Source organism: Pleuronectes platessa, chromosome 22 (genome assembly GCF_947347685.1).
Source record: "Pleuronectes platessa chromosome 22, fPlePla1.1, whole genome shotgun sequence".
Classification (NCBI taxonomy): Eukaryota; Metazoa; Chordata; class Actinopteri; order Pleuronectiformes; family Pleuronectidae; genus Pleuronectes; species Pleuronectes platessa.
Genome location: NC_070647.1, coordinates 18410307 through 18428633, shown reverse-complemented (window position 1 = coordinate 18428633; position 18327 = coordinate 18410307). Strand labels below are relative to the sequence as shown.

At 43.3% G+C, this 18327-nt stretch overlaps 1 protein-coding gene across 1 annotated transcript; it reads right to left on the bottom strand.

Annotated features, from left to right (window-relative positions):
• Positions 1 to 1165: 1165 nt before the first annotated feature.
• On the bottom strand, positions 1166 to 17864 carry ptprr (protein tyrosine phosphatase receptor type R). The gene is made up of 16 exons (XM_053415388.1): positions 17636 to 17864; positions 15465 to 15790; positions 11700 to 11813; positions 11461 to 11610; positions 10815 to 10922; positions 9854 to 9976; positions 9534 to 9655; positions 9311 to 9418; positions 7327 to 7516; positions 6940 to 7024; positions 5930 to 6009; positions 4977 to 5114; positions 4750 to 4860; positions 4505 to 4662; positions 4309 to 4422; positions 1166 to 4036 (listed from the first exon to the last, which is right to left on the bottom strand). The coding sequence occupies exons 1-16, from the start codon at positions 17679 to 17681 to the stop codon at positions 3943 to 3945; spliced, it is 2067 nt and encodes a 688-aa protein (XP_053271363.1). The 5' UTR covers positions 17682 to 17864; the 3' UTR covers positions 1166 to 3942.
• Between the last annotated feature and the right edge of the window lie 463 nt (positions 17865 to 18327).

The following is an 18327-nucleotide window of genomic DNA, read 5'->3' as shown; positions in this document are numbered from 1 at the left end:
TGCTTTTGTTTCAGTTGGTCCGAGTTACATTCAGTCATCTCCACCTCTTTCCTTCCTTCCTGCTCCCTCTCTCCCTCCCCGTCTGACTCTCTCTCTCCGACACAGTCTGTGGTTTCTAGGAACAAACTCAAACTCTCAATTTCACCATGAAGAATCATGAGGTCATCTGTGACAGCTCTGTTTGACCCAAACAAGCCAACACAGGAGAATCTGCTCAAAACACATTGAAACTCCCGGGAAGAAAAACTGATAGAGTCTGAATCGAGGGACAAAACAATGAAAATAATGAGTTTACAATTTCTCAGGCTCAGAGTGGATATAAAACACCACTACCACTGAAATGTCACCTCAACCGTCGACACAAACAAAATGTTTATATTTATATAGTGTTTGGTTCAGTTCCTGGTTCGGGTCCAAAACAACAACCAAAGCAACGTGTTGAACAAACAGAGTCACAGCGTCGGAGCTCCAGTGTCTTTATGTACAGATTACAGGTGAACAGGATATCTGCAGAGTAGATAGAGGTCACAGAACTACTCAGTGGCTTATGTTCCGGACTATTACAACATTCAATCGATTAGTAATACATTAAAAAACACGTACTGCTCGTACATATATACACATCAGCTTCTCTCTGACGGAGCTTTAATGTCCACAAGTAGAAGTTTAAAGAGACTCAAACATTTTTATTTTAATGTGGTCGTTTGATTTACTGAGAGAAAGTTTAAATAGTCTGAACACTGACTCCAATGTTGTAATGATTCCACTGCAGAGGCACAACTGACTGCAGCAATAAAATCTCTATAAAAATAGTATTTAATCATAATGTGAGCAAAAAATTAAAAAGCTTTTACATTTATTATTATTAGCGAGCTAGCTAGCATCAGCTAACTAGCTTGCTAACAAACATTAGCCCGATAACAGACATGTTGTGTGGAACATTAATTAAAACAACTTAAAACAACTAAAAACTGTTATTTCCTGGAAATTAGTGCAATTTTGTTCTAATAAGATGGAAAACAGAAACAAAACAAAGGTATTTGGGAAACTTTAATCAATTCAAGTTTTTATAATAACTTAAGGATTGTCTATTGACGAATTGCACGTTTTTGTTTGTCCATGTGACCTGATGTCTCTGAATAAAAGTCTCTTTAATAGAAACGGCTTCAAATTACCTGAGTTTAATAAACAAATATTGCTGGAGGCAACACTGAGAAACTAAATGGTGTAAAAGTCAAGTGAATAGTGAACATGTTTTTCAGCAGCTTGGTAAAATAGGAAATGTTCGGGTCCCTTTAATCTCCATCAACAGTCGACAATAATAAAATACAGGAAATCAACCACCACCTACTGTACATACACAATACTACGTCAGAGGCAATGTGTGTAGTAGTAGTTGGGCTCAACTCACTTTCACTTCAGTCAGTTCAAACTGAACATTACATTTCACCATCACACAGAAATGTTCCGATGTTTGAGCGTTTTGAAATTTAGATTTTGTTCTACTTGAACCACCTCAAGTGAAAAGTGTGTTGACGATGGTCTGATGTCGAACATGTAGATGAACACACAGGTTCTAAAATCCCTTGATTGTATCACAAGTGAATATATAAATAAAAATATAATAGTACATAGAAAAAACAAGAGTCCTCAAAACGATCCTCGTGTATTGTCCGTCCTCCGTCCCGACGCGTTTGGTCCAAGGTTTGAAAAGTCACCGCCCACATTAGTTTTAAAAGCACTTTAACAGTTACTGCACATTATTCTAATCACAAAGAGCAGATGATTTCTGTTCATATTGATCATCACTGTAGAAACCTCAGATCTCTAAAGGAATTCAACGCCTCAGGAAGTACTTTTTATTCTAATATATATAATTATATGGGATGTATAAAACATTTACTTCACCCTTTGACATTTGGTTCCAGGTGGAGTCAGACAAACGTAAATGGTCTGGATGTGTGAACTTGTTGAGTCGTACTTTTACCAATTTAATGCAAAGTCAAAGTTTGTATTTCAAAATGTAGCATTTTACTTTAAGCTTTATAATCTGATTCTTTTGAGAAACTTAAACATATATTTCTTAATGAATAAACAGCTCAAACAGGGATAAGTTTGTGTTTGTGGCTCCGATAAAAAGAGAAAAGTCAGATATTGAATTCCGGCTCCCGTTCAGTGGATCGTTTAGAGATGATGAGGTTTGAACAATCTTTCATGTGTGTTGACAAACGGATAAAAGCTGCTAACACATCAAAAACATGTAAAAACTGTATAAAAATAAAGTTATTATTACTTTGATACACCGATATAACTCACTAGAAAACATAATTTACAACTTCACATCAACAAGATGATTGCACCATTGTGACTTATATAGCTTCACATTTTTGGTATTAAAGTAATATTTCAAACAACAGGGGAATTGTCAATGCGATTATAGTTCTATATAATAAAATAATGTAAACTCTGAGAACAGCAGCATAAGTCGTTCTAAATATTACTTCTGTCAGGAATGACTCAGCAAAATTCATTTTGCCTTTCACTGAAAACTTAACATCGACTCAAAGATACGAAGATATTTCAACATCATGGATTAAATGTATAATGTCTGAAAGTGACTGATGCTACTTTTGAGCTAGCTTGTGTTATTCGCATTTTATGTAAATGTATTAATAAGTTTTGAACTGGTATTTATTAAATGATGGGGGAGATATAATAATAAATAAGATCTGATCAGTTTTGATTCTCAGTGCTGAATTTCTTCTTGTTTTAAAAGCAGGTTTAGCAGCTGAATACGAGAAATGATTGGTTTAGCAAAATAATGCATTCACATTACATGCTATTGTTAGCATGAGCATAAAGGTTAGCATTAATTTATTGGCATAGCAAGCAGCATATAGATTAACTTCAAACTACTAATGAGCCTCCATCAGATCGCTGTAGCTTAGCATGTCCCTAGTTATCATTGCATTGGTGTGTTAGCTTTTAGCCTGTGGTGCATGGATGGAGGTAGTTCCATTTGTGACAGTAGCAGTGGAAATATAGATTAATATTTGTTTTACATGGGACAAAAGTTCCTTCTGATTTACGTTTGTTAATTGTCTAACCCAGGTATTGGCTCATATAATGAACAGTGTCTGGTTTAACACATCAGCTCAGTTGCTAACATATCATATAGTAGCGATAATATAGAAATATAAATAATGAATGCATTTGATTTTTGTTCTCATTGTTAAACCCTTTGAAACATATCGGTTCATCTGACAGTTACCTACTCGGTTTGTGGTTTGGTATGAGCCAATGTTTTGAGAAGGATTTGAATCTGGCACTTTGTCTTTTTGGTATCGTCCCTGAACATTGACCATAAAATCCAGCCGCCTGGTTTGAAACCTTCAGCTGAAGAGGTGTCTCATGTTGGTGTCGGGGGGGCGATGGGTCCAGATGACAGGGGAACATAAGGCGAGCTGTCACTAACAGGTCGGTTTGACAGGAACTTAACCAAGGTGCAAACGGCTAACAGTCATTTTCAAATAGCCTGTCATATAAGAACAACACTTTAAAAAATAATTCTGAAATCCTATAAGACACAGAAACACAGTCGATCATCAAGTCTCCGTGACAGAGAAGAGGTCAATCAGTTCAAAATGAAACAATCTCAGTCAGAGGAGTGAAGCGGACCGGTTCCTCGGGCTCCTCTGGAGAACCGCTCACAAACAGAACATGAAAAAGAACATCGGGTACATTCCATTTTCTGAAATCTACCTTTCCTCTTTCCGTGAATAGGCTCCGCCCACAACATCAGCATCTGTTGTCCATCAAACTCAATCACTTCTTCCAGAGTCCCTGGTTCTCAGAGAAAAACCCAAACCCCGGATCGTACCTGATGAAAACCTGCTCCGTCAGCAGACTGCAAGGTGGAGCAGATCCTGTGGTGGTGGCATCTCATTGGCCGGTTTCTGAGGAGAGGCGGGCCTCGTACAGGATCAGAGCGTGATGCACAAACTCGTACTGCTCAGCTGTTTGGATCATACCACCTCTGCAGACACAGATTAGATCCTTCAGTACAAGATGTCATTTATATTTATTATTCAAGAAACCATGTTTTAGTTTGTGTTAATAATTATAACATCTGGGTGCAGGAACCAGGGTTTACAGGGACATTACACCTGTTTTTCCACCATCATTGTCGGGACACAAAGGTTATTCCCAGAAGATACAAAATATCACATTCCATATTGTTTTATTCTTTTTAATCATACTAAAGATGTTAAATACTTTTAAACTATTTTAAAGTGAGGACATTACTACCTGTCGGCTCGGAGCTGGCAGGTGATGCTCAGCACGTCCACCACCTCCTCCAGCTGCAGCTGTCGACAGCCGAGCGTCGTGGCAATGAAACAACCGGTCCGGCCGATCCCAGCACTGCACAGAGGAGAAGACCATGAACTTTAGTGTTTGACCTTTAATAGAAAAGACAGTTTCGTGGTTTCGCCCTCGACGATACCTGCAGTGGACGATCACCGGTCCCATGGCGGCGGCCGTCCGTCGATCCGTCTCCACATCAGACATCAACTGCAGCAGCGGCATTGCTGAATCAGGGGTTTTGTGGTCGGGCCATGATGTGTACCAGTAATGCTGCAGCACGCGAGTTTGATTCCCACACTGCACAAACACACATTTAAACTGGAATGAAAAGGCTTCATCTGCACGGGAGTATCAGAAGTGGAACGTTGTTTGAAGTGCGTGTACCTTGAGTGTGAGGCTGCGAGTTGTGTAGTGTTCACACTCTCTGATGCTGTTCACCAACACTTCAACCTTCCCGTAAATCCCCCTCTTCTCCGGCCAATAGAGAACACACTTCTACAAAGAGAAACACAAAGCAACACCTTCCGAGTCAGAACCAAACTGGTCACTTTGAAGTGAAGTTGAATATGATTCTTATTGTTTATCGATGTTTGGAACTTGTCTCTGATTACCTCATTCTTCTCCTTCAGCTTGGTGATCATGACGATGACGGGCGACTCCTCCTGCCACGCCATCTGCCAGAAGTCGTTCACCGTGTTCACCATCGGACCCTGAGTGGCGATGAACGCCTTCTCTTCGCCTTGGTAGCCCTGGGGTGGAGCCAATCACAAGAGAGCATCAACCGGGGAGTTAGAACAACACCTCTTTGATTTGAGAGGAGAACACTTTCATCAAGGGATCATTTTAAACACACATTTGGTTTTGGGCTTGCAGATGCAGGCTCATTTAGATATTTTACTTGTTAGGTTTCGGTTCTTAAGGTAAAAGCAGAGAATCAGCTTCATGTCCACCTCATTAATCTGCCCACTGACCCTGAACCTGCTGCAGAGTTCTCATGTACAGTCGGATGAAGTATTTACACAGCCTGTGTTCTCCCGAGTGCTCGGACAGTTTAAACACTTTCAGAGGAGTTTCCTGACAGGAAGAAGGTCCATTGTACCCGAGTCTGAGAGAAACATTACAGACTCTTACTGCACTGGACTTTCACTGGGATTGTGTTGACGAGGAAACCACAAGAAAAAACATGTCGACATTCCAGATGTGTGAGGTGAGCGTGTCAGTTGGTTGTGTGTTCGTTCTCTGGTTTAGAGATTTAACAAACGATAAACAAGTTTGCCAAGACACAAACAGAATTATGTTTGAATTATGTTTATGTATTCACAAGGACAAAAGCTACGTAAATGTGGCAGCAGGTAGAAGACTTCAATCAGGAGAGAAGATTGGGTTTGATTGTGAGAGATGAGGAACAACTACACAGAAAAAACTGTTCTTTAACAAAGATAATATTCCATCTCGTTAATTACACTAGACCAGATCAATCATATACTTTCCAGATACTTTTCTGTTTGGCTCTTTTTATCAACTCATTGAGAGCTGATGAGAACAGCATGTTGTAAATACCCACTCGTATGTAATTGGCGTTAATGTAGGAGCTCAGCAGGTCGTTGCAGCTCTTGGACTTCAGGATCACCCTGGAGTGAGGATCTAGGACACACAGCAAGGAGAGGAGGTGAGGACACATGAGAAGGAGGAAGAGGAGACAATGATGGGAGATTCAGATATGACATTGATTGATTTGGGGGAGGGAGGAGCTTCTGTTTGTCTTGACTGTTTCAGACTCATTCACACCTGGTTGGGTCCAAATAGTTCAGTTGAGTCTGAACTAAAATATCAGGTGTGAAAGGTCGTCTACCTGTGACCTCTACTACCTGTGACCTCTACTACCTGTGACTGGTCCAAAAGTCAAAACTATCCAAACAAGTGTTTCCAATTTGCAAACCAACAGAACCAGGTTCAGTTTGATCCAGACTCAGAAGTTAACACCTCCTCTGGTCTGAGGTTCAGACTGAACTGAAGAGTCTCAGTCTCTAACAGCCTCTTTCAGACCTGGACCGGGACTCGTCCTGTTCCTTCAGTCCGGATCCCGAGCACCTTCAGAAAAGACAAAGAGCCTAGAACACAGGAAGGAGTTTGACTGACAGCCGCTCTAGGTGAGCATTCCTTAGTCTTGATTGGCCGGAAGGAAGGAAGGAAGGAAGGAACACCACACCCACTCACTGTTTTATTGATGACCCCGCCCCCTTTCCAAAACACAAAAACTAACATTGTGTCAGTGACGGTTACATAAAGTCTTAATCAGGAGGTCGGCCGACAGTGTGAGAACAAACTGTGCCCTCAATGTGTGTGTGTGTGTGTGTGTGTGTGTCTGGGGAGGAGCCATTTTATCCATCTTTAGTATTGTTGACCTTTGACCTTAAATCCTTCCCACAAACTAAAACAGCTTCCTGGTTCAACAGGAAATGAGACGTGGAGTAAAACGATGTTTTGCTCTCTGTCATCTTTTCTCCATCAAACACTGATCACCTTGTGTTATTAAACCAGTCTCTGCGCAACAGAAGCTCATTTCTCACTCACTGGGTAGAATGGTCTTGTATCTGCTCTTGGTGCCATGGTTTGGAATGTCCAGCTCCTTGGGGTCAGTGAAGTTCATGGGAATTTCCTGAGGGGGAAGAAAATAACCATTAGAAATGGACCTCATTTTATTTCTATAAAAGTTTAACTACAATGATATAAATCTAAAAAGGAAATTTAATATTCTACTGTACGTTAATGCAAAATTCTAAAACAAGTCATATAGGAAATGCACACATGATGAAATTAAGTACAGAAAATGAAGGTATTGTATACTTGTGGTTTTACATTTAAAAAATGCCAACAGACAGAAATCAGACTTAACGAATCGACTTCAGGAGAAACATTAAAATTAGTTTTGTTATCTTCATGTTCAGTTTGATAACGTACAGTGAACTCGGCGTGCAGCTGGTCCATGCTGTGGACGAGGTCTCGGAGCCGCGGCCTCGTCAGCGGCCGGCTGGCGGACGTCAGGTACTCCCTCGCTGCCGACTCCCTGGGCGTCACCACCGAGACACTGAGCGGCTCCACCGAGCCGAGAGACGCCATGTCCAACACCAGAGACACGTTGGAACCACGTCTTGAGACAGAGGGAAGAAGACAACATGTTAGAACTGGACCAGTCAACATTAAGCTCCTCTTCCTCACTGGTAATCAGCTGCTTCCTGACGTTAAGGTGAAATATTAGTTGATTTGATTCTCTCTCTCTCTCCATATGAACAGTTTACCTGCGGGCGACCAAAGCTGCCAGAAGCTGATTGGTTGAACTAGAAACAGGAAACAGAAGCTTCCAGACCTGAAATCGAGTTCCTCAGATTCCACAGATTCTCATGAGGAATCTGTGGAACTTGGTTCAACGTGTCCAGATCTTTGTTGTGTCTCAGTAAACATGTGTCTCCTGTTGACTCTTTGTTGCCGAAGCAAAATATTAAACACAACTGTCAACAGAGTCTGTATGTCCATGACAACCCCTGTCAGGATGTGGTCAAGGTTCAAAGTGTCGCCGCTGAAGAAGAAGAAGAAGAAGAAGAAGAAGAAGAAGAAGAAGAAGAAGAAGAAGAAAAAGAAGAAGAAGAAAAAGAAGAAAAAGAAAAAGAAGAACAAGAAGAACAAGAAGAACAAGAAGAAGAACAAGAAGAAGAAGAAGAAGAACAAGAAGAAGAAGAAGAAGAAGAACTCTGGAGAGAGCCTGGAGCATCGTCTCCCTACGTGTCGGAGGTTTTCTCTCCAGGATGCCGTCTCTTCCTGTTCGTCTGATTGCTGATTGGCTGACATCCAGATTGGACAACGCACACACACACACACACACGAGAGACCCACACAAGAGACATAGACACCAAGAAAAACATCCTGTTCTCACTCGGAGCCTGAAATCGTCCTCCCTGTCTCACCTTAAGAAACACAGATTGTCCTCTGCACTTTATCACCTCGCTCTGAGGTAACCAGAACAAAATGGCGTCCGAGGTCCGAGCACGCGGTCGCGCCGCTCATTAGAGGAAGAGTGACGAGCAGCAGATAAAAGCTAAAGCATTTCAAAGCGACACAGAAATATTCCCGTGATGAGTCTGAGCTCGTCTGGCTTTGAAAAATGAGGTCGTTCTAATTTAACAACAACAAGATCCAACCTTCTCACGAACACGAGTTAAAAAACAACTTGTAGATTGTTTACATAATCAGGAAACGTCACAAAGACTTTTGGTGGTTTATCAAATCAGAATAATGCATTTTGACAAAGTATCATCAAGATTAAAATAGATTTAGTCTAAATTGTGAGATTTATCAAAGATGTGTTAAATCTGAGGAATGTGAGGATCATGAGGTCACTGACGAACTCTTAATGTATATTTAAGACTCAAACGACGAAGACACGGAGGAAACGTGTCCAATAAGAAGCCTCCCTTCATGTAAACACTAGTGGACACGTACACACACAGTATACATTGTGTACATTGTATATGGAGGAAGCCTGAGTGAATGTAAACCTCAAGTGTTGATATTTCTGAATTATACACACAAACCTTTTGTCTGAAGCCTCCTTGTCGGCACGTACGCAGCTCAACACCTGACTGCTCCGACAATCACAGGTCACACAACAATAACACACACACACACCAACACACACACACTTCTTCAGATGCTAAACAAGGTGACCAATCAGGAGTCTGCATCTTCACTTGTACGTTTCGGTGTAAACAGGAAGTGGATGTCCTTCTCCAAAGTTGCTTGCTTAGTTACACTGCAAACAAGGAAGAGCGATGGAGTCATGTGACTGATAAGAGCCAATCATCTCTTCCTCTCTTACCTGGGTGGTTACCTGTGTAACCTGCATCTCACACCGCCACAGTGTCACCCATATAAACCCCGCCCATCTTACCTTTCCTGAAGTCCGGCGGCAGGTTTCATCCTGAAGGGGGAGGGGCAAGGCTTTAGCTCGTTATTGGCTGTCTCCGAGGCTACGCTGCTGATGACGACAGGGGCGGGGCTAAGAGGAAAGAGCAGGTAGAATAAAATATATTTTAGTTTAATTGTGCGAAACGTCGCTCAGTTAAAGTTAAAGTTAGAGTTAGAGTTAGAGTTAGCGTTAGCGTTAGAGTTACCTGGGCACAGGGACGACAGGTGGAGCGAGGCGGCGGCAGGCTGTGATTGGCTGCTGCTGGGGAATGGGCGTGGCGGCAGCTGGAGGGAGCTCAGCTTGGACCATGCTTCCTGATAGGACGACCTGCAGACGCATTCAGGAGTTAGCATTTATTTATTCATACTGTAATGTTGTTTATTAGTTTAGGGACAAATGTAAACGAGCATTATTGATACTTCTTCTATAAATCAAACACGTTCACATTTTGCATTTCAATGTCCATTAACGTAGATGGTCACCATGAAATAAACAAAAATAAATAGTTGGACGTCGGATGCTGACCTTTGTGCCCTTTGACCTGTGGGCGGAGTCAGGGGAGATTGTGAGCGTCAGGTGGCGATTAGAGGGCGGAGCTTTCAGTTCTGTGTCAGAAACCTGAACCTTCTCTCTGAGTCGATACAGAACCTGCAGAAGAGAAGAGAAGAGGAGAGAGAGAGAGAGAGAGAGAGAGAGAGGAGAGGAAACGAGACATGCAGAGGAAACAAGGGAGGAGAGGAGAGGAGAGGAGAGAGAGAGAGAGAGAGAGAGAGAGAGAGAGAGAGAGAGAGAGAGAGAGAGAGAGAGGAGAAGAGAAGAGAAGAGAGGAGAGGGGAGAGGGAGAGAGAGAGAGAGAGAGGGAGGAGAGAAAAGAGCATCTTAATGATCCAGAGAATTCACTTTTCAAATAGAAAAAGCAAAAGACTCAAATCTGTGAGAGGAGATGTTATAAATATATATATATATACATTTATTTAAATGGTTTTACTTCATCAGGACTGTAAATACATGTATCTCTGTAGCTTGTGAGGTTTCCCTCGTGTGGATTATCTGAAGCACTACAACTGAAAGAAAAATAAGTTATTTTAAATGTCTTCTTTAATTGAGGCCATTTATTATTTTTTGTTTATATTTTGGTTCGTTTTTTTTTTTAAAGTAATTTCCTTTTTGTTCCCTCAAGAGAAACAAATATTTTGTTAGTGCCACAATGTGCTTGTGTGAGTGTGTGTGTGTGTGTGTGTGTGTGTGTGGATATGTGCTCAGTCAGGACGTGTTGACCTTTGACCACGGACACAGATTGACTAAAGGCCGTTAGCTGTCTCAGCCAATTAGAGCGGCCGAGTTGAAAGGTTTAGAGACGTTTTACATGATGTCAGCGATACGGCTGATCTGTGTGTGTGTGTGTGTGTGTGTGTGTGTGTGTGAGTCAGTTGAGAGCAGACCTATTCAAGTAAATATTGGTTCCTGTGAGTGTAATGTATTTTACCATCAAGCAGGTGATGACGATGACGAAGACGGTGAAGAAGAGGACGACAGTGTAGAACCCTTCTGTGGTCCATACGTGATCCCTCTGCTCCCCCTGCAGGACGTTTTTCTGCAGAGACACATGACGATAAATCTGTTTCCAGGATCATCAGGATTCTTTTAATAACTCATAAAACTCTCTTCTTTAGGATTTCATGAAACCTCGATGGAGTTAAACTTCTCCCTGAGCCAGAGCTGCTCTTCAAGCTGGATCACACTGTTCGATATCATTTAAAAACAAATCTCACGTAATGAAAGATGCAGTAAAATGTAGTTTCTTTCTAAAAGCCCGATAAAACCTGGACATGTGTAACTAAGCATCACTACCAGCAGCAGACCACACAGTGGAGAACCAGGAGAACCTGATGGAGCAGCTCACACAGTGTGGAGAGGAACATGCAGAGGAACCATCACTTCTCTCAGTAATCACATTAATATCAAGTGCTTCTCCTCAGGCTGATGGACCTCTCTGTAACTGATCCATTAAACTCTCAGCAGCAGCACTTTGCTCTGCATCCATCCTGCACCCCCCCTCCCCCCCCCCCCCTCCATGGGGACCAACCAGGACGCCTAACGAGCCGCGGTTGCCTAGGAGCCGGAGCACGCACCTCGGTGGAGACCTCGGTGATGCCGAAGTGTCCCAGGTGGCGGTGGAGCACCCGGACGTTCAGTGATTGGATGACCTCTTCAGCAGGGCGGGGCTCGGAGATCCCCAGCCTATCAGAGGACACGAAGAGCTCGATGCCATTCTTCTCCTCCTGTAAGAGGCCGTCCGTCAATCAATCAATCAATCATCAATCAATCAATCAACCAGCAGAGTGCAGTGAATGGCGTGTGCCTGTCTTACATTCAGCCGGTTGATGTGAACGAGTCCTGCAGGAACACCAAGCGCTGCCGCTACACCTTCTCGAAACCAACGAAGAAGACTGACGTTCAGCCTCCGCACGTCCACGGCCAGGTACTGAGAGAGAGAGAGAGAGAGAGCGAGAGAGAGAGAGAGAGGTAGAGAGACAGAGAGAGAGACAGAGAGAGAGAGAGAGAGAGAGAGACATTTAGTTTACCATCAACATTTCAAGCCAATTTAAATCAGATTTCTATTTGAAAAAACTCCTCCTGTTTAAAAACAGATAACTTTCCAGTTGTTGACATTTAGTTTTTGGCTACAAGTGAAAACTGTTTAAACAAACCCTGAGTCTTTATGAATCAGAAAGCATTAACGTGCTGATCAGCTGAATGAGACGTAATAACAACAAAAACCTGAATCAATGGAGGGATCAATTCTCTCCTCTCAGATCAACACCGAGGTTAAAAGACAACAGGACTTCTGTGTGTGTGTGTGTGTCTGTGTGTGTGCGCTCTAATGGCTAAATCAAAATGTTCTGTTGCTCCTTAATTCAATATCAGGACCAATAACCACACACACACACTTCTATCTTAGTGAGGATACACAATACATTCTCCAGCCTAACGTTACCATCACAACTAAATCCTAATCACAAATACCCTAGTTCTCATAGAATAAACATTAAAATCAAGAAATGGCAAATTTATAATTTAAAGATAATAATTTTTCAGCCAAACAACCTGCGAATAAATAAAAACAACAATCGACCGACTGTTGTCAAACAGTGAAACCAAACCAAACAGCTGCAGCTTGTTAATGAAGAGAATCTGATCCAGAATCTGAACCAACAACCTCACCAAGTGAACAAGTGAACATCATAGATCCCATCGCCTGCAGAAGACTCCCCCTCAGTGAGCCACAGGCCGCCTGTCAGTCACAGCTCAGGGTCCAAGAGCTCCACTCCACCCCCCCCAGCGCGCCAAGTCGTGATCTCTGATTGGCTCACAGCGGACGCAGCTCACATGACACACTAGTGATTGGCTGTTAGATGATAGGTAATGCCATTATCCTGCTGTGCTTCCTGTCAGGATCAGGTGCTATTTCTGTACACACACACACACACACACACGCACACGCACACGCACACGGTAATAACCACTAATTAGACGGTAGCCCTCGGGCCAGTAAGGGGAATCCAATTTGGACCAACCAGATAGGAGAGAGGGGGTATGAGAGTGTGTGTGTCTGTGTGTGTACAAAATAGGTGATTATAGGGTTAACAACTGATGGAGCAAAATAAATCTAAATCTTGAATTCCATATCAGATCAAACTGAGATCAGGGGAATCGGCTGAGATCAGATCGAGTCTTCAGGGAAACCAGAGATGATCTAAGTCAGTGACTGTCTGTGGACCAGGAGGAGCGTCTGTGGTCTGGAGGACGAGTCACAGACGTCAGTGGATCTGTTCACACGTGACCGACCTTCATTTCATTCACGACGAGGAGCACAATCAAGATGTCACCTCCTGAGAGCAGCAGGCTGAACACACACAGACACACACAGGGTTGTGTTGTTCCTCAGCGTGTGAGCAGCTTCTCCTCCGAGCGCTGGAACGTGAGCTGCACGTGAGCAACCGACTCCATGAGATCACCGTCTCTCTATAGATGTGAGGACACTGGGGACGTAATGCATTCCCTGGTCCCTGACCTTAACCAGCACAACTAACTAACACTAACACTAACCTACTGCTAACCCTGAGTCTTACCCCCCCCCCCCCACACACACACACACACACAGCTGAAGGAGTGGGTTGACGTGAGGTCAGATTATTCACGCTTGTGTTGCTTCCATTTAGAAAAACCTTCACAGAGCAGAACTGAAATCTGAGTCTCGTCTTTTACACTGACATCGTTTCTGAGGCTTCGAGTTGAAGACGTGACTAAATTAATGTTTAATAAACACAACTGGTCTCAGTCGACCGATACAGATTATTGTCGATCTGTATCGCGCTCGCACACACACACACAAACAAACACACAAACACGTTGTGATGCAGAGAAGCGATGGGAGGTGACTTGTTACCATCTGGGACTTCACACAACCTCTCTTCATGTTCCACCTCCATCTAAACGTTACTCTCTACACACGCTGCTGCTGAGGTTATAGATAAATCATATTAAAGAAAGATGGCTGATCATTATTATTATTATGAGAAGTGGTCGAGTGGAGATTAAACCTTAAACTTAAACTACAGACGAGTATTTATGACCCACCTGGTTATTTGGAACCTTATTTCTGTGTTTGATATTATTTTAGTGTTTAATCTTTTCATGTCACGATTTACATATGACGATGAGATGATTTAGAATTTCTAATAAACCAACCTGCTTCTTTCTGTTCAATAATTCTATAATAAGACTCATGCTCCAGGTCTTTCTCTGTGTTTTTGATCTCTGAGGCTCGACGGTCACTGAACCTCCGTCCCTCCTCCTCCTGCTCCTCCTCCTGCTCCTCCTCCTCCTCCTCAAGTGTTTTCACATGATGAACCTCCTGAGGGGACCACACACAAAGTCAATTAACAAGGAGGCTGAGGTCAGGCAGGGCGGAGCCTGGCGGCGGTTCCTCATTGATAAAAGCAGAGAAGCTGATCCCAGTCTTCCCCTTCTGAAGTGTCCTTGGGCAAAACACTGAACCCCACATTGACCCTCGTAGAAAAATAACTTCTTCTGTCAACGTATTCTGAAATAACTGAAGTGATGAGACACGTCCCTCGTCTGTCTCCTGCTCTCCACCTCCAGATCGTCTCCACTCCCACGATGCATCTGTGGTGGCGGCAGCTTGTCACAGGACTGTGGGAGTGTTGGCAGCAAAGCTTCACAGTTCAGACGCTTAAATTCATAATCTGCTGCATTTCTACTAAATATAGAACCAGTGTGTGAATCAGACTGGTTCCAGTTTGACACGTTGGTCTGTCTTTGTGTTTCGTATGAACAACGAGTCACTGGAGACGTGTGGACGTCATTCAACTCTGACAGATCTTCAAATAAGTTTCTACACCTTCAACATATCAGAAAATTATCATAACTTTCAAAACAACCAAAGTGACGTCTTCAAGTAGTCGATTATGAAACCAGTCGCTGATCAAACTGTTTGTGTTTGATCTGCGACATGAAGCAGAATGAAATGTTGAGACGCTTCTGGTCTCTCTCTCTCTCTCCTTCTCTCTCTCCTTCTCTCTCTCTCTCCTTCTATCTCGACCACTCGTCTCCATCTCCCTCATTAACAACCAGGACACACCTGTCTTTCTGCTTCTGCCTCAATGTCGGTCTGAAGGTCGCTGCTGTTTAACAGTTATGTAACTGCCTGTTGTGAAGGTAAGTGGGTCACACAAACACACACAGACACACACAGACAGACACACACAGGCTCCCTGTTTCCATGGAGACAGGGCTCCTGTGGATGATGGAGTCTCAGCTCCTCATCGTCCACTGACTGTCTGTTTGCTGCGACCTCTGACCTCTGACCTCCGACCTCCGACAGGGAGGAGATGATCAGACATTTCTAGCAAATATGAAAATATCTTCTGCAGCAGCTGAAGCTAAACACGCATCAAACACACAACCTCCATTCGATCTTCATGATAACAACAATATTTACAGTGCGTCCACCGTGATGACATCATCGCACGCTCCGTATCAAACCAGGAGAGGGACGGTCGACTAGGATCCTGTCGATCGGTCTCAACCAATCAGGGCGCAGATTACTCACCACGGTCACCAGATGGCGTGCAGAGATGGCGGCGTGCTCCGGCTGCACCTCGTGATGCGGCCGGGCCAGCAGGTCGACGGCTCGCTGGCCGCCGGCCGGCTGACGGAAGCGAGACTCCAGGAGGGCGGCCGGCATCACTTTGGCCAAATGGTGGTGAAGACGATGATGATGAAGGGGATGGTGGTGATGATGAAGATGGAGGTGGCGGGACTCGTCCACATCGTGATGCTGATCACTCAGGTGGTGCTGAGGGAGGAGCCTCGGGGGGAGGTGAAGGGAGCGGCGAGAGGGGAGGAGTCTGAGCTCGTGGTCACCAGAGGACGATTCTGAGAAGAAGAAGAAGAAGACGAGTCAAACATGAGAAAGATGAAGAAAGTGTCTCCGTGTTGTTTATTGTTTGTTACAATACAAACGATATGTTACGATATGAACTTGAGCCACTAGGGCCTCAGGTAAAACAATAGCAAAGACCTAGCTTGATGATAGCGTGATGCAGCGCGGGATCATGGGAGTTGTTGTCTTGTCCTGAAGGTTGTGTGTTTATGTTTTACTCACGTTAAGCAGCAAACGACTGATCAATGATTTCTCAGAGTTTGAATATTGAAGGATGATTGATGGTTGAGTTTTGTTTCTCTTATTGAGGATGACTTCATTTCTCTCTTGGTTCTAACATCTGGAGAATCTTCTGATCTCTCAGAACAGAGGAGGAGATTCCATCTGTCATCGGGCCGAGAGGAAGTCCCCCCCCCCCCCCCCAGCTGTCCGTCACGACTGAACGATGCATAATTCAGTCTCACTCATTATTTATCCTCGGAGCAGAAATAGAAGAAACGAGTGAAGCTGTTTTTTTGCCGCGTCACATTTACACGAGTTCACACTGAGACGGAGGTGAAGTGGAGCAGAAGCTGATCCACAGTCTGCTGGACAGAGAGTATCCTGGTGTTCAAGAGACAACCCCTCTTCGTTACCTGGTCCCAGGTCAGTTTGCTGCTCCCTGTTTAAAACCCTGAGGCATCAGCAGCTCTATAGAAACAGAGCTGACACAGCTTCTCCCTAGTGACAGCATCCTGGTTGCTATGTGCGTCGCTGAGCTGTGATTGGACCGGAGCCATCAGCCAATCACAGGTCAAGTTACAGCGGGCTGACAGTTAACTCTGTGGAGACAAATCACTCCAACTCTCACCGGATAATTAGCTAATGTGACATAAGATCTTTAAATATTAAAATAATGTATATCCTGTGTTTAAAGACATGACACTAGTTGTCCTGAGGGGGGCGCTACAGCCTCAAGTAATAAACATGTGATTTTATTCCAGTTATAGAACTTACATGATTTTCAGTCCATTTGTAAACACATGTCTGAATTGAACTGATTCTATTGAATGAACTTTGAACTCAGAAACCCGGGAACGAATACTTTCACCATTATGATGTTTTACACACTGAACGATTAATTAAAATCATAATCAACAGATAAATCAGAAATAAAATGTATCATAAATTGAAGCTCTCTAATGAAATGGATAAATATTATATCAACAAATTACAATTTCGTCACCTACATGTTTTTAGTTTTATCACATTTTACAATCAATCCAAAAGATAATAGAAGGATTCAGGATTATTCTCTCCTGTCGTTTCAAATTTGGAGATATGGTGAAATATTATTTTCCTGTAACATGATCTGGTTCCATAGAGCATCAACCCTGAATCTGTCAGATCTGCTTTTAACTCTGGAAACTCAATGCAGACTAATGATTTGTGCATTGATGTTATGTTAAGAGGAACATCTCATATAACCAAGCAAATCTCCCACATTTTCTCACATAGCAGATTATACATATACATATATATACATATATCTATATCACAGCTGAGACTCAGGTTTTCCTTGTGTGGATGTCACCTTCGTTTTCCCTTCAGAGACAAATCAACATGGGTTCATGAGCCTCCGTCATGAGGATGTGAAGCTTCTGCAGAATCAAACACTGAAGCTGTTCCATCTTATTTTAAAGTCCAACCTGCTGCAGGTCTGAAGGCTGAATTCAGTCATTCATGAAATCACGTGATGGAGGATATTTGATGTGATCAACACACATGTTTGACACCGAAGCTCCAGTGAGAGCAGCGAGCTCCTCCTCAGGCTGTGAACCGGAGGAACCGAGTCCTACCTGCGAGCAGCAGCTGAGTCCACATCAGAACCAGAACCACCGACATGGTGACGAACCTTCTTCCTCAGACCGGAACAATCAGCAGGAGCGTCTGCAGCTTCTGTCGCTGCTGTGATTACACATGAAGAGGAAGCAGCCGGTGTGTGTCCGTGTGCGTGTGTTTGTGTGTTTGTCTCCTTGCATCAGATTCAGACCCGCTCTCTCCACCAGCGGCCCCCCGCCGGACACGCTGCCCTCCCCGCCCAGCGGTGTCCTACAGCGGCCTGAGAGACGGAGGAAGAGCCGCTGTGCAGCAGCTGCAGCTCCGGGAGGAAGAGGAGGAAGAGGAGGATGTTTCCATGTGAGCGTGGATCAGGTGGTGAAGATGAAGAGAGGAAGGGGAGGAGACAAGGCGTGGTGGAGGAGGAAGAGGAGGGAGAGGAGGACGAGTCCTGAACATCTTTATTCATCATCACATTAATTTAACAGAAAGACTTCATATTTTTCCTTTTAGTTTAATGTAAATAATCGTCTTGTTAAGATTTGAACAGTTTAATGTTTTATTAATTAAATTAAATTATATTAAATTATATCTTTTTTTGAAAGGTCTATTACTCTATAGTTAAAATATTGTATCACCAAGCCACAAATATCTACTCATTACATTAATACTTAATTATACTCCGCTAAAAATGTCTATGCAGCGCCACCTA